Below are 17139 nucleotides of genomic sequence, written 5' to 3' on the forward strand. Positions count from 1 at the left end.
GCTGTTAACGAATCAACAAAAAAAAAGAGAAAATCACTCACTGCTCTTGAATGAATCACTTTAGTAGCACTAATAAGGATTAATCTAACTTTAATTTAGATAAATAAATGTGTCTGCTTGAAAGAATGAAAGATGTTGTATGCAAGTTGTTATAAAGAATGCATATTATATAACCATTCGTATTTCATTTGGTATTTCAAATGAGGGCCATGTTCATGTTTCTTTATGAAAAGTCGTTTTATTTAATTTTGAGATAAAGACGTTATGTGTCAAAGCAGTTAAATCTGTATCTATATTGGATGTTCAAATCATTCATATTACCAGATGCTTTCTCCAGGAATACATAATGAGTTTGGGAATTTTAGAGAAATGCTTAATAAATGCATTACACTGTAACTAAACCCATAAGATTTTAGTTGACTAAATCTACTGTAGATGCGTATGCTTTTTTTCTTTTTTTTCTCATTCGTCATCCTTTCCTATCAAAATGCTTGCTATGGATGCGAAAACGCAGAAAATCGAACCTGATCTGAATTTTTTTGTGACGGGCGAAAGTTTCGGAGGCAGTGTGTAAACGTGATTGACAATGTGAGGTCATATTTATTTTTTAAAGTGCGAAAATTTCAGTCTCGGTATGCAAGGACCTTAAGACTTAATTCAGATGACTAAAATGTGACTAAAACTAAATGGTATTTTAGTCCAAACACAGCAAAAAAAAAAAAGAAGAGCTTATCTTATCAAGTATTTTTGTCTTGTTTCTAGTCAAAATATCAACAACAACAAAAATTCTTAAATTAAGATGCATTTACTAGATAAGCAAAATGATGTAAGATATTTAGTCTCGTTTCCAGGAGGAAAAAAATAAAATTATTGAGTGCATTTTGCTTAAACAAGTAAAATTATTTGCCAGTGGGGTAGTTTTTAGAATATTTTACTTGCCCCACTGGCAAATAATTTTACTTATTTTAAGCAAAATACACTTAATTTATTTTTTTATTTTTTTGTTTTTCCATGGAAATAAGAGTAAATATCATATGTCATTTTGCTCATCTAGTAAATGCATCTCAATTTAAGAATTTTTAGATATCTTGGCTAGAAACAAGACAAAAAAACTACTGAGTAAGATAAGACTTTTTTTGCAGTTAAGACTATGACTAAAACTAAATAAAAATTTCCGACTCAGGTTTGCGCGCGCGCGCGTGTGTGTGTGTGTGTGAGACTCACACTCTGTCCGTCCCGTAACTGCGGTAATCCACTGCGGCAGAAACGGCCACGATGAGCGCAGGAATGCCGTATCCGGCCAGGTAGAAATACCTCCTGCGCGAATGCTCGCTCTCGAACACCTCCACCAGCATGATGTAGAGCTGAACGCCTTCCAGAAACATCCACGTGAACGCAGACAGGAAGAAGAAATGCAGCAGAGCCGCGAAGACGGCGCAGGCGATCTGAAAGACGCACACAAACGCTCTCGTTACGTGGACAATGATGGATGCTGTTCTGCGACCTCGCAAACCTGCTCAGATAATTGAAAAATACGAAATAAGAGGGTTTAAAGATTATGAATCATGCATGATGTTCTGCATTAGAGTCACACACACTGAACACCCTCTCATTAAATCTTTATGACACACACACTTGTGCTATTTCACTCTCTCATGAACTAATAAAAACATGCACTCAGCCATTTAAAACATCCCGTGTCCAAATACACAATCTCCCCAGCTGCACGGCACGGAAAAAGCAGGACGGCAAAAGAGTAGGATGTTTAATACTACATCACACAGCAGATGAAATGCAAAAATCATATTCCTTATCAGTAAAAATATCTAAACATTCTTAAAACTAAATTTACTTGAGAATCAAAATTGTGCAAGATAAGATTTGTTTTCAGTGAATTATTTTTATAAGATTTGTTTTCAGTGAATTTTTAATTAGGATTATTTTTCTTACTCTACAGGCAAGCAAAAATTAACGGATGTTTATGCTTAAAAAAACAATTAAACAGAATAAAAAGATCAGGGTTATTATTATTAATGAAAGCTAAACCATACAAATATTATTGTTACTTGAAATAAAAAAGATGTCAACTTAAATAAAATATGAAAATATGTACTGTAGACAACATTTTTAATAAGCATACTAAAATAACAAAGTAAAACTGAAAAAAAAAAAAAACTATATAGACATTTTAAATGAATGAATGAAAAAAAAAAACATTCATGGCTATTATCATTAATTAAAACTAAAATTATAAAAATATTGTTATTTGAAATAAAATTAAATATGAAAAGATGTAGACTTTTTAATTTAATAAATAAATGAATTTAATGAATAAAAATTCTATGAACATTAAAAAACAAATAAATAAATAAAAAATAATAATAAAAATGGCAAATGCACATAACACAATTACTGAAACTTTAATCAAATTTGAAATAAAAATGGAAACTATAAAACAAAATTAAAATAGTTATATTCATCAATAGCTATTTATGTTACAAAAACAACACTGGAAATGTGATTTGTGTGTGTGTGTGTGTGTGTGTGTGTCGTACGGGCTGGTCTGCGCGGTTGATGCCGGTGAGGAAGAGCGTTTCAGCGATGAAGAGCGAGATGCACAGGTTCTTGTGTATGGTGTTCCTGTCGCTCTGCAGGCCGCGGAAGAAGCAGAAGGTGAAGATGCAGACGAGCAGACAGACCAGAGACAGCAGGATTCCCACCCACGTGATGACGTCCAGCAGCAGATCATGAACCGGCTTTGCCGTCTGCAGAGAGAAAGAGACACAGATCAGAACGGTTTCACATCCCTCTGAACAGAAATATTACAACTGGATATCAAAACATCGCTGCAAGCAGCAATTACAGATAAACAGCCACACCATCAAAGTACGAGAGAACATCAGAGCAATGATTTCAGACACTTACAGCCGGGTGAGTAGTGCACAGTTTTAAGGATGTGTCAAATAAATATAATTATTTTAATATAATAATTATTTTTATTTGAATATGTCAAATAAAAATAAATTAATAAAATAAAGATGATAAGATAAGATAAGTTAAGATAAATCAGTATTTTTGTCTTGTTCTCCAGGAAATTGTTTACAAAAACTAACACTATTTAAAATAATTTTTGTTAATTGAAAGAAAGCAAAAATAAAACAAAAAAACAAGACTATTATATACAAATATAAAGCTAAAACCCCAAAATAATAAAAATGACAAAAGTACATAGCAAACAATTGCTAAAACATAAAATAAAATGAAATGAAAACAGAATATATATACAGGTGCATCTCAATAAATTAGAATGCCGTGGAAAAGTTCATTTATTTCAGTAATTCAACTAAAATTGTGAAACTCGTGTATTAAATAAATTCAATGCACACAGACTGAAGTAGTTTAAGTCTTTGGTTCTTTTAATTGTGATGATTTCGGCTCACATTTAACAAAAACCCACCAATTCACTCTCTCAACAAATTAGAATATGGTGACATGCCAATCTGCTAATCAACTCAAAACACCTGCAAAGGTTTCCTGAGCCTTCAAAATGGTCTCTCAGTTTGGTTCACTAGGCTACACAATCATTGGGAAGACTGCTGATCTGACAGTTGTTCAGAAGACAATCATTGACACCCTTCACAAGGAGGGTAAGCCACAAACATTCATTGCCAAAGAAGCTGGCTGTTCACAGAGTGCTGTATCCAAGCATGTTAACAGAAAGTTGAGTGGAAGGAAAACGTGTGGAAGAAAAAGATGCACAACCAACCGAGAGAACCGCAGCCTTATGAGGATTGTCAAGCAAAATCGATTCAAGAATTTGGGTGAACTTCACAAGGAATGGACTGAGGCTGGGGTCAAGGCATCAAGAGCCACCACACACAGACGTGTCAAGGAATTTGGCTACAGTTGTATTCCTCTTGTTAAGCCACTCCTGAACCACAGACAACGTCAGAGGCATCTTACCTGGGCTAAGGAGAAGAAGAACTGGACTGTTGCCCAGTGGTCCAAAGTCCTCTTTTCAGATGAGAGCAAGTTTTGTATTTCATTTGTATTTCAAACCAAGGTCCTAGAGTCTGGAGGAAGGGTGGAGAAGCTCATAGCCCAAGTTGCTTGAAGTCCAGTGTTAAGTTTCCACAATCTGTGATGATTTGGGGTGCAGTCATCTGCTGGTGTTGGTCCATTGTGTTTTTTGAAAACCAAAGTCACTGCACTCGTTTACCAAGACATTTTGGAGCACTTCATGCTTCCTTCTGCTGAGCAGCTTTTTAGAGATGCTGATTTCATTTTCCAGCAGGATTTGGCACCTGCCCACACTGCCAAAAGCACCAAAAGTTGGTTAAATGACCATGGTGTTGGTGTGCTTGACTGGCCAGCAAACTCACCAGACCTGAACCTCATAGAGAATCTATGGGGTATTGTCAAGAGGAAAATGAGAAACAAGAGACCAAAAAATGCAGATGAGCTGAAGGCCGCTATCAAAGAAACCTGGGCTTCCATACCACCTCAGCAGTGCCACAAACTGATCACCTCCATGCCACGCCGAATTGAGGCAGTAATTAAAGCAAAAGGAGCCCCTACCAAGTATTGAGTACATATACAGTAAATTAACATACTTTCCAGAAGGCCAACAATTCACTAAAAATGTTTTTCTTATGAAGTATTCTAATTTGTTGAGATGCGTTTGCATTGAATGTGCATTGCTGTGTGCATTGAATTTATTTAATACATGAGTTTCACAATTTGAGTTGAATTATTGAAATAAATGAACTTTTCCACGACATTCTAATTTACTGAGATGCACCTGTGTGTGTGTATATATATATATATATATATAGTTGATTGTTATATTATATATTATAGTTGATTGATTGTTTGACTGATTGTTCATTTTAGGGGCCCAGTTAATCAATCAATCAATCAATCCGTAAATAAATGAATGAATGATTTAAAAAAAATCTTTTTTAATTTTTTTTTTTATATTTATAAATAAATACCATTTATTATTTTTATTTTTTTGTTATTTATTTATTTATTTATTTAATACATGAAACAATTAAAATCATTAAAGGGTAGTTCACCCAAAAATGTAAATAAAAAAATGAAAACCGCCACCTATCTCTCAAATGGACCATTGACACCATCTACAATCTCAATTAGGAGTGTCACTTATCCATTTGAGAGATAGGTGGCGGTAATGCACTTATAAATATGCGATCCGACCATAAAGCAAGCAAGAAGACGATGCGTCACGGATGTTGTGAACACGCTCAGGACAGTTGGACATGGTGGTGGATCAGATGTAAAAAACGATATAAATACTGTTCAGTTTCTTGCACAGATCGATCATTTCATGTTTCTAGACCTCAATGTATCGTCACGAGCCACAGGGTATAATTTGGTTTTGTCTGTGTATGTTTTCTTGACTCTCAAATCCGTGAGTCCCATTGACTGCCATTATATGACTGACAGACTGCAATGGTTTGAGTTAAAAATATTTGTTTGTGTTCTACTGAAGAAACAAAGTCACCTACATCTTGGATGCCCTGGGGGTAAGCAGATAAACATAAAATTTTCATTTTTGGGTGAACTATCCCTTTAATGTGATTTTTTATTTATTAATTTTTAAGATTATATATTTATTTATTAGTACTGTCATCCACAATAAAAGTTTTTGTTTATATAATATATATGTGTGTACTGTGTATATTATCTATGTGTGTGTGTATATATATATACACACACACACACACACACACATACAGTATATATTTAAGAAAATATACAGTATTTCTATATTAAATATATTTATTTATAATACAAAGTATATAAATATTAATATATACATGTAAGTATATCTAAATATTTTCAAAATATATACTGTATGTGTGTATTTATATATACATAATAAATATACACAGTGTACACACATATATTACATAAACAAAAACTTTTATTAAGGATGCGATTAATCGTTGACAGCACTATTATTTATGTATTGTTCTAGAGACCCATACATAAATAAATACTTTTAAGAATGTATTATACTTTTAGAGTTTAAAATTATAATTTTATGATTAATAAATATATGTTTTAAATAAAACATGATAATTGTTAATTACCCAAAAGGTACCCATCCATAAATAAATATTATTCATTATAAGTAAAATATTTTAATTAATTAATTTAATTTAATTTAATTGTATTTATTATTATAATTGTAAAATTTAGAATTTAAAATATATTAGCATATATTTTAAATTATTTGTTTATTTATTGTTCTAGGGACCCATCATGCAATCAAGCAACCAACTGTTTCTGTTAAATAGAAACAGTGCCATGGAGCTATTCACACTGATGGCGAACCTTTGCCCACAGACAAATGTAGGTAGCTACTCCTTGTTAATATATTATGGTGTAATTAATTACTTTAAAAAAAAAGAGTATATTTTACAGCAAAGCCACAAACTATCTTCCAGCACTGTTAATAACCCTACAAAACCCGCTTCTATTGTGTATTTTCTGTTGAGCACGGGTGACAGTGAGTTTGATTTATTATTGCGCTGCAGTTAAAGCGCTCAGATCCCACAGACACCGTCACCGATTCCCACTGTACTCCCTCTGTAGGGTCCCTACGGAGGCCACACAGCCAGGGGAGAAGAGCACAGCTGATATAGGACGCATCCCAGAAGACTTTGAGTCTGGAAGACCGGATGTCAGCACTTCTGAAGAACACAGCACATGAATATTTATGAGCGCTGCATAGGTAACAGTACACAGCTTATGTGTGTGTGTGTGTGTGTGTGTTTGAGCCCCGGAGGGCCGTTGAGCACATAACACATCACTCTTCCTGAGGCCCACTCACCCTTGAGCGCTATATCTCCTCTACATTCAACAGCAGTGTGTGTGTGTGTGTGTGTGTGTCAGTGCTGTAAGTAAATCAACAGCTGAAGCCTGCTCAGCAGAATCCACAGCTAGTCTCAGACTTTATAGAGTCAACGCTGAGCTCAAGTAAATCTATGTGTCTATAAACACACACTCACACATGTGTGCATGCACTCTCAGAAAAATAAAGAAGGTACAAAAGCTGTCAGTGGGGTGCTGCCTTTGAAAAAAAAACACACCTTTGTCCCTTATTAACCCCTAAACAGTGCATAATAGTACCTTAAAAGTGCATATTGGCAAGTAAAGTGAATATATTAGTGAAAGGTACCACCCCAGTGACAACTGCAATAGCATTTTACATCAAATTCAAAATGGTTGATCCCCAAAATGGCTGATGTGGTAAAAAAAAATAAATAAATAAAAAAACACACTAAGTTTGCTTTAAATATGCTAAAGCATTGCGGAGATATAGCCTCATGTCCACTTTGGCGTGCTCTTTGTCAAATTCGTTAGCATGTTTTTCGAGAACAGTTTGACTAATCAACTTGAATTCCGTCACTTTTTTTCCTGGCATGGTCTGAAGAGGATCTGGTTTCGGTATTAAATCATCTTGAGCCAAGGAATCAAAAGAAAAGTGAATTTTATTTCTAGCCCGTATGGTTCAAATGTTACCAGCATAAAAATGAATGCAAATATTTGAACTGTTGGTGGTGCTAGAGATTTTGAGTTAGCGACTTCAAATGTGTTATGGTTAAAGTTGAGACTGTCCTCTATCAGTGTGTCACATTTCATAACTTTCCTGCAAGCGGTTCTATGGGCTTCCATAGACTCAAGAGCAGAGAGAAGCAGAAGCAGAAAATGAATGCATTTAATGGGTGCATATGCACCTAAAATCTCTTTAAATGACCAAATAACAATTGCTGTCAAGTAGATTGAAGTTGTTTAAGGAATATTGTGCTCTCTATCTCTCTCTTTTTTTTTTTGTCAATAAGGAATAACAATATTTAATAATTTTCATTCATATGCATCAATATAACAATATATTGAGTAATAATTCACGTTTTTACAAAAACATTTTGATTAAGAAAATGCCACATGGAGACTTACATGAACATTTTTAAGAGATGACGCAAATTAATCACTGAATTACAATATCGAAGTGATTCACTGAAATAAGCAGTGTAAAATCAATTATTTGTGTCTGATATCAGCATTTTGCTGAAGTTTAAAGGGTCATGAAACTGCCCTGTTTCAGCACTGGCCGTTCACACCTTAGATCTGAAAAAGACTCCAGAAATGTGTAGAGGGTGGGAAGAGGGGAGAAAACAACCAATAAAACACAGACCTACAACACACTCATTATACAGACAGATGAATATTAAAATACATTTAAAACAGAAAGAAAAAAGGCATAGTTACTTTTTGTTAACTCTTCTTTGGATTTTTGGTCTGTATCATTGTTTGCTGTGTATCACAATAATCAGTCGCATCATCGCGTTCATGATCAGATGTGCCACTGTATCAGCGCATGCCCTTATTTGTGCATATTTCATTTGAAGAAGACATGATGTGTGCACGAACACTGTGCTGGTTCATGTTTGGAGCACGAGAGAATATGAAATATACTCACAAACACTTCGTATATATGAACTATGATCCACGCAGTGAGTGTTATTAAACCCATCGCGGCATTCCGCGCAGAAACCACGCTCCACGTGTTGTCATATTAAATATTGTTGCGGTCATGTTCACAGAAATGAACTGACAGCATGAAGCTCTTTCGTTAGATGTGAATTCTCCACTATAAGACGACCTCATGCATAATACAGCGCAGTGATTGGATGGTAAGAGTTCATTCTCATTAATAATACTGAGAATAGCTTGGAAAACTGATGACGTAGATGCGTACTCATTAGCCACCAGTGATGGGAATAACGGCGTTACTAACGGCGTTATTTTTTTCAGTAACAAGTAATCAAACGAATTACTGTTTCCCCCGTTACCGTTACTGACAATAAAATGTGGCGTTACTATATTATATTATTAGAATTTAATTTTTCAGTTCATCTGAATGGATGCGCAGTGTAGCTGTATTTGTCGATAGACCATAAACTCTAGTGTGAAGCGCACGACTCGCCTCGCTTTCTCTCACATACACACACGCAAAGAAAGATACAGAGCGAGAGAGTCTTTCATAACATGCAGAATTGACGCACTACATGTAAACGATATTCTTTGTTGTATTTTCCTGTCAAAATAACGGAGTTCCTTTGGAATTCTTCAGCTTTTAAGAACTGCCGGTTTCTCTGGTAGTGGGCGGAACTAATGCGCAAACCACAATCTCATTGGCTGGCGCTCACCTATTATCGTCCCTGTTTTGATTTCAGCAAATAAATTCGAGCGAACGCAGACAGCGTGATTAATATTCATGAACCCAGCAGCTCATTAATCCTTAGTGCGTTTTATATGGATGACAAATATGCATTCATACTTGGTTATTCTAATTACTAAAGTTCTATCATCATATAATATTAAATTATCATAATATTATATTTTAATGCTTGACTGACTGATACTAAGTGTCAGTAGATAAATAATGTAGATTAATGTACAATGTTTTATAATAATAATTTATCCTTGTTAGTGTCCATTTCATTAATTTAACATATTTAATATTGGGGGCATCCAAAGTTATTTGACATTTGAACAGTTTTTTAAAAGTAATGCAATAGTTACTTTCCCTGGTAATTAGTTACTTTTATAATGATGTAACTCAGTTACTATTTGTGAGAAGTAACTAGTAACTATAACTAATTACTTTTTTAAAGTAACGTGCCCAACACTGTTAGCCACGGCAGCACACCACTCCAGATGACCGCATATACGTCACCTTTTCGTGATGTAGGATCAACTTTTATTTTTGAACCAGAAGAACGAAATTGCTTCAAAAAAAAATAAAATAAAAACTTTTTCTTTAATAATAGACATAATGAGTGCTATTGTTGTTTTCACTGATGTGCAACCTGTTCTTATATATTAACCTCAAAAAATGTGTTGAAGAATTGTGCTGCGGGAGTATTTATTAAACATAATGGCTAAATAAGAGACATTATTCTGTTGACGCTGTCAACAAAATAACTGTTATCTAATAAATATTTGTTATATATCACCCAGCTCTCATAGAGAGACAGATTAACAATCAGGAAACAATCTTTTGAATCGCACACACACACACACACGCATGCATGCACACACACACTCACACACACAGAGGTGATGGAGCAGGTGTGTGATTAATAGCGCTCTGCTCTCCATCAAGCACACTGAGACAAAAAAGAAAAGAGATCAGTGTGTGTGTGTGTGTGTACTTTCAGATTCAAGATCTGGTAGATTTATAACCCGTCTGTGTTCCTCTTCCCTCAGTATCAGCTGATGTCACACACACACACACACACACGCACACACACACACACGCACGCACGCACGCACGCACGCACACACACACACACACACACACACTCTAGTGCTGAAAAGTTTCCACAAATCAATTCATTTCAACATTTTGTTTCAATGAACCCGTTAAATCTTCAACAATCACCAGCAGCAGTTCATCGGTTTTCCTGTATGATCACGTGTTACCAAACATACATACGGTTCACAACAAAATGTTTTAATGTGTACTCAAGTGGCAGTAGAAAACCTTTTACACACAGAAAAACACTTCAGAGAAATCTGAATGAATGAGATCCTGTCAGTCTTCTAGAGAAATGTTTTAATCTACAGTCAGTTGTTCATGCTGAGATCACTAATAGCCAAACTATTACTGATGCTAAATACTCACACGCTTACTCGATTTAATATTACATTTATTTAAACCATTTATAAATCTGGAGTCAGTAAGATTTTCTTTTTTTTTTCTTTTTTTTCAGGATATTTGCTTTTATTCTTCAAGGCTGCATTAAATTGATCAAAAGTGACAGTAAAGACATTTATAATGTTACAAAAGATTTATATTTCAAATAAATGCTGTTCTTTTCTATTCAACCTTGAAAAATAAAATGTATCATGGTTCCCACAAAAATATTGGGCAGCATTGTTTTCAACATTGATAATAATCAGAAATGTTTCTTGAGCAGCAAATCAGCATATTAGAATGATTTCTGAAGGACCATGTGACACTGAAGACTGGAGTAATGATGCTGAAAATTCAGCTTTGATCACAGAAATAAATTATATTTTACAATATATTCAAATAGAAATCAGTTATTTTAAATTGTAAAATTATTTCACGACATTCCTGTTTTTACTGTATTTTTAATTAAAGAAAAAAAAACAGCCTTGGTGAGCAGAATAAACTTCTGTCAAAAACATTAAATAATCCAAATAATCTCATTTAATAATGATTTGATCCAGCTCAGAGATGGCATGAATGCATTTACACTACAATTACAGTACATGTTTTACAGAGACATGTTTCAAAATACCATTTTCAGTATATAAATATGAAATGATATTTATAAATATGAATTTAACAGATATTTACATAGAAAACAGCTATTTTAAATTGTAATACTATTTCACAATATTACTAATTTAATTGTATTTTTGATCAAATAAATTCAGCCTTGGTGAGCAGAAGAGACTTATATAAAAACAAATCTTAGCAACTTCAAACTTTTGAACAGTAGTGTACATCTAAACAGCACTTCTATCGTGTGTGAATGATGAAAGCGTGTGAGTAGCAGCAGGAGGAATGTTAAGTTTGCTTCAGTTGAGATGAGAGTGAATGTGTTGAATGATTTCAGTCAATTCATGAAGGCCTTCAGAGCAGTAAACATGAACACATTTCACTATCAGAATTCAATCAGTCCTCGTTTCCTCGTCCTAACGAGCTGTAACTCTGTCGCCTTTCACATGCACACCTCTGCGATGAGAGCGTGAGGTAACCATGGCGACCAGCGACCTCCTTTAAGATTGATGGATGACGATTGTCTGACATTGTCCCCAGACTCAGCATCACTCCAGCTCTCGATGTGTCCATTAATGAGGCTCTCGCTATCACTGCCGCCACCGCAGCCATGGCAACAACACAACACTCACCTGTGAGGATCAACCTGCTAAACCTCGCTCTCCTTCCTCAATAGTCGGAGAGTCAAAACAATGCATGGACAAAAAAATGAAACCCATATGAGGCCGTACAGTTATGTGGGTGTGGCTGTGCCTAAATGGGTGTGGCTTAAAGTTCTGCAGTACAATATCTTCATTTTGGAAACAAAGAAATCCTGTGCAATGCAATTTGGTTGATTTTAATTTTAGTTTACATTTTAGTAATCCTGTTACATGCTTTTCTCCTTATTATTCTCCTTTTTTAGCTTTTTTAGCTTTTGTTGATTTCAAGTAATTCCATTTTACTTTTAGCAATTTTAGTATTTCCACTTACTTTATTTCATCATTTATGATTCTTAACTTTTTCAAATTTTTACAATGCAGTTTGCGAGTTCAAGCAGTGTGACAAAATGTACAACAATTTTATTTATTTATATATTTATTTATTACAAATTATTAGTTAATATTTCAGTTAGTAGCCAAGGCAACATTTCTAAAGTATTTTGAATTAGTCTTTCGTGTTCAAACAGATTAAAAAGTTTTTTTTTTTGTTTACTTGGCCGATCGTGTGCCTGACTACACAAGCACAAGCACCCAGGGTGTTTGATATGTTTGTGTTTTTCTGAAGGACCACAAGCTCTAAACTTGAACTAAAAAAAGACATGCCCACAAACTCAATATGTACAGAGGGTGTGGCTAAGCCCACAGTGGGTGTGTTCAAGTGTGTAGTGAATGTAACTAACCCATGATGGGGTGTGGCCAAATGAGTGGTGGGTGTGGCTACGCATAATGTGCTATTTCTGTTGACTGTGCGTACTTATTTTATTATTATTTCTAAACTATTAAAATATTTATTAATATTGTAATTATTAATAGCTTTTAAGTTTTCATTTTAATTTAAGTTTGATATTTTTTTTAATTCAGCTTTTTGTCATTTTCTTAGCTTTTGTACATTTTAAATATTTCTATTTATGTTCAATTTACTTTTTCTTTAGTTTTAAATTCAGGACATTTAGTATTTCAGTTTATTTTATTTTAGTGTAAAACTTTTGGAAGTTTTCATCTGATATTCATATTGTATAGAAGTTTTGTTTACATTATCCAAAATTTTGCAATAGTTTTAGTTATCGATAACAACACTGGTGCTCATGCCCAAATGTGGGTGTGTTTATGGGCGTGTCCAATTCTGTGGTGGATGTGTCACTGCCTCAAATGGGTGTCTCCCCAATCCTCACCATCCTTGACCTCTACTTCCAGACGTGTCTCACACAGCGTAAATGAAATCTGAGTGGCGAGATTTTATTTTAAACAGCAAGACCTGAAGGAGACCCACAGTTTTCCCTTCTCACTTGCTAATCAAAACGTCTGTCAGCGATCTACTTCTCTCTCTCCCTAAGCTGTCTTCGGCGCTCCACAGGGCCTTTCTTTCATCCGTCAAAATTTATTTTCTCCCCCTCATTTTTCACTGTTTTTCACTCCCGTCAATTGTTCTTCTGTTTCTCTCCAGGTAAAGCCGAACTCGGGCTCTGAATGGAAAATGTAAATGAAGCTTTTAGACTAAATGCACCTGGCTGAGGCTCCGTCCCATGCGACCCTGCGCCTACCAGACGGAGAAAAACCCCTGCGCTGGACCAAACCGACACAACAATGGACTTCAATAGAGAAACAACAACAACAAAAACAGTCAAATAGCACTAATAGGTGAGCGGCTGAAAAGAGTGCATGGCAGCGACTCAGCAGGCGTCGAGCTGCACATCAGACGCATCATGTTGGCCTTTAAAAAACACACACAAAACCAACCGAAAGCAACAGTAACAATGCAAATACACCAGCGTGTGTGTGTGTGTGTTTGTTCGGCGTGTATTAAGTCACTCAGCTGGGAAGTGGCGTTGATCATGGATCATATGGAGTGATAAAGACCGCCCACCCGCTGATCTCCCACAATGCACCTCACAGCCTGGAGTCATCAGCAAACAATAAACAGTCTCCGCAGAGATCTGCTCCACATACACCTGCCTCACACAAACACAGCGCACGTCTGTCTTCTGATTTCTTCAGAGCACATTCTGCACCTCCAACACATCCCGGGATGATTTACATCATATAGTGTTATTGTCGTACCACTGAGATACTATTAGATTTAGATTTATATTATATCAGTTATTTTTGTATTTTCAGTTTTCATTTTAATTTTAGTAATTGTTTTTAGTAATTTCTTGTGCATTTTTGTAATTTAAGTAATTGTGGTTACATACTTAAAATTACTAAAAAATGGCAATAAATACAAAAAACTCTCAGTAAAATGAAAAGGTATTTTTTTAATACATTTTTATTTTAGTTATTATTATCAAGTTAAACTAAATTGAAATGAGAAATATTACCTTAAAATTTCTAATATTTATTTTATTTCAGTATATATATATATATATATATATATATATATATATATATATATATATATATATATATATATATATATATATATATATATATATATATATATATGAAAAGAAACTATTCATTGCCATTAAAGTGAAAATACTGAACCTACACATAGGAGCCTGAAAAAATGCTAATTTTAGAAAATTTCAAATGGCATTTAGAGGCTTCACATATTAAGTTGTAATGTTATAAGTCAATGTTTATTTTATTTAATTTCAAGAAACAAAAAACTAATTTTTATGGTTTTATTTAACTTGAAACTAAAACCCTTGGTTAAAACTTGAAGCTTTTATACAGTACATAATGCATTATAAAAAATATTTTTAATGCATTAATTAGGCCGTGTTAATGCATATAATATATAATATGTTACAACACATTTAGTAATGCAGGAAAACACATAATAATCAACCAATTTCAGATTTCGAACACTATAATACATTTTAACTTTGGTTACAGTTATTTATTTATAATTCATTATACATAATAGCTTCAAGTGTTAGCGTTTATGTTTTTGTAGAGTGGATTGCTGGTTTTCACCATGCTAGATGACAAGAAACACGTTAATAAGATAGATTTACATATTTAGCGGTGTTCGTAATACTGTTGTTAATTTGTAAAACATGCACAATTGTTGCAATGTGTAAATTGTTGCACTGAAGCGAGCACAAAAATGGTTGTGTAAACAATTTCTGCAGTGATCGGCATATGCAGTGTTTTCACGCGCTGACAGATGAATAGTCTGATGTTTATATCTGGTACAGCTGTGTTTGTGGTGTCTCTACCTTCACGTCCACGTGAGCCATGAGCACAGCGAAGTTGGTGAGGTGTGTGCAAGAGCAGGTGGTGTGCGTTCGGTTGGTTCCCAGCAGCCGGCAGTCCTGCGTCGACCAGAAGCCCGTCATACTGCGCTTCGAGTAGCTCCAGAACGAACAGTTGGGGTTGAAATTCTCCTCTGACTGCTGAAAGACGAGGAAGAACAAACTGCGTCAGAGAGGAAAGCAGCGAAACACACAACATAAGCGAGAATAAGAGTTATACTCAGGGTCCAAAACACTGGCCAAAAGAGTTTAACCAGCAGAACTCGTTATTACTGATCATGAAAATGCAGGGTGGATGATAAAGACAAAACTGGATGACTGGCTGAGCCATTTTACCTATATTTCAAAGACAATTGAAGTAATTATGAAATCACATATCAAGATGTACTTAAGTGGGTGAAAACATTGTAGAGTTCAGCTACTGTAATTGCATTTAATATAATTTCAACTATAATAAAATTCCATTTAATTGCAATTAACATGCAATTAGGTGTCTGAAAAAACAAAAACAAAAAAGCAAGTTACTTGAAATTAAACATTAAATGAAATAAAACAACTAGTTGCCAAAGCAAAATGTATCATTTTGATTTAGTGTTACTTGATATTGTAAAATAATAAAAAATAAAACAAAAATAAAAATGCTAAATTAATAAAATCTATAAATACAATAACATTAGTTATAAAAAAGTACAATTAAATACAAGTATTACAAACTATACATATATCAAATTATTTCTACCATTAATAATTTAATTAATAAATAATAATTTATACAAAATATACATTAATTTAAAAAACTATAGACACAGCAACAAAAAACACAAAAAAATGACAAACACTCAACAAAATTACTAAAACTTTAACTCAAATTAAAATGAAACGGAAACTGTAAAAATAAAAACTGCAAAACTGCTTCCAAAAACTGTAATAATATCTCAATGATACTAATATAACACTGCTGACAACATTACAATCAGTTTACATGCAAGTATAAATCTTTTTTTAAATAATATTATGTACACTACTAAAGTGCAGTTCTTTTTTTCACAAGGGTAAGCAAATACAGAATAATTTAGAAAAAAATACATCAGACTAATCAGTCTAGCCTCATTTCCATACTGAGACCTCTAAACTACAATATTCAACCCAGACAGAATGTTTTTTTCTGCATTCTGGAGACAAAAACAAATAAACAAAAGCTGAATTCTAAGGAATGGATTTAAACTCAGGAGCCGAGAGTAAAAGACTCTTACTGGTGGCTAAAGCATTATCAAATTAGCCAAAATCTATAACAAACAGACACTCCGGGCGGCTGGCTGCTGGTATTCTGTGGAAATCTGCAGATTCCTTGTGGATTTGCCGATATCTTTCTCTCGTGAGCGAATCCTACACACACAGACAGGAAACCACGTTCCCAGCTCTAATCGAGCCTGGAGCCAGAGATTCTGTGAGTGTGTAAATTTTTGGGTGCGTTTCAATAAAGCGCTTGGAGAAAAATAATTCAAGCATAAATGCTGGTGGCAAGGGAATTGGCAGATTTTAACGAGCAGAACTATTTTTTACCAATCATGACATTGCAGGATGGATGATAACAATAAATTTGGATGAGCCATTTTAACAATATTCAATAAAAGTAATAATGAAATTACATATCAAAAGTCCTACTGAAGTGGGTCACAAAAGACTCTAAGTTTGAGCTGATTGTGTTTAATATAGATTGAAATGTGGGGTATGTATTTTTTCAAAAACACTTTAGAAAACGAGTCGGGGCCGAGTACCAAAACAACCTTGTAGCCAATCAGCAGTAAGGGGCGTGTCTACTCATGATGCAAGGAGAGAGCGCTCATCAGTGCACATGACGGACATTAGCCGAGCCGAGCAACAACAG

At 34.4% G+C, this 17139-nt stretch overlaps 1 protein-coding gene across 1 annotated transcript in view; it reads right to left on the minus strand.

Annotated features, from left to right (window-relative positions):
• Positions 1-17139, minus strand: part of LOC131544472 (adhesion G protein-coupled receptor L3-like) — a 309135-nt gene that overhangs the window by 36128 nt on the left and 255868 nt on the right. Inside the window, 3 exon segments of the mRNA XM_058782694.1 lie at positions 1225-1445; positions 2556-2765; positions 15216-15392. Coding sequence (XP_058638677.1) covers positions 1225-1445; positions 2556-2765; positions 15216-15392 — 608 coding nt within the window.

The sequence above is a fragment of the Onychostoma macrolepis genome, chromosome 07, assembly GCF_012432095.1.
Source record: "Onychostoma macrolepis isolate SWU-2019 chromosome 07, ASM1243209v1, whole genome shotgun sequence".
NCBI lineage: Eukaryota > Metazoa > Chordata > Actinopteri > Cypriniformes > Cyprinidae > Onychostoma > Onychostoma macrolepis.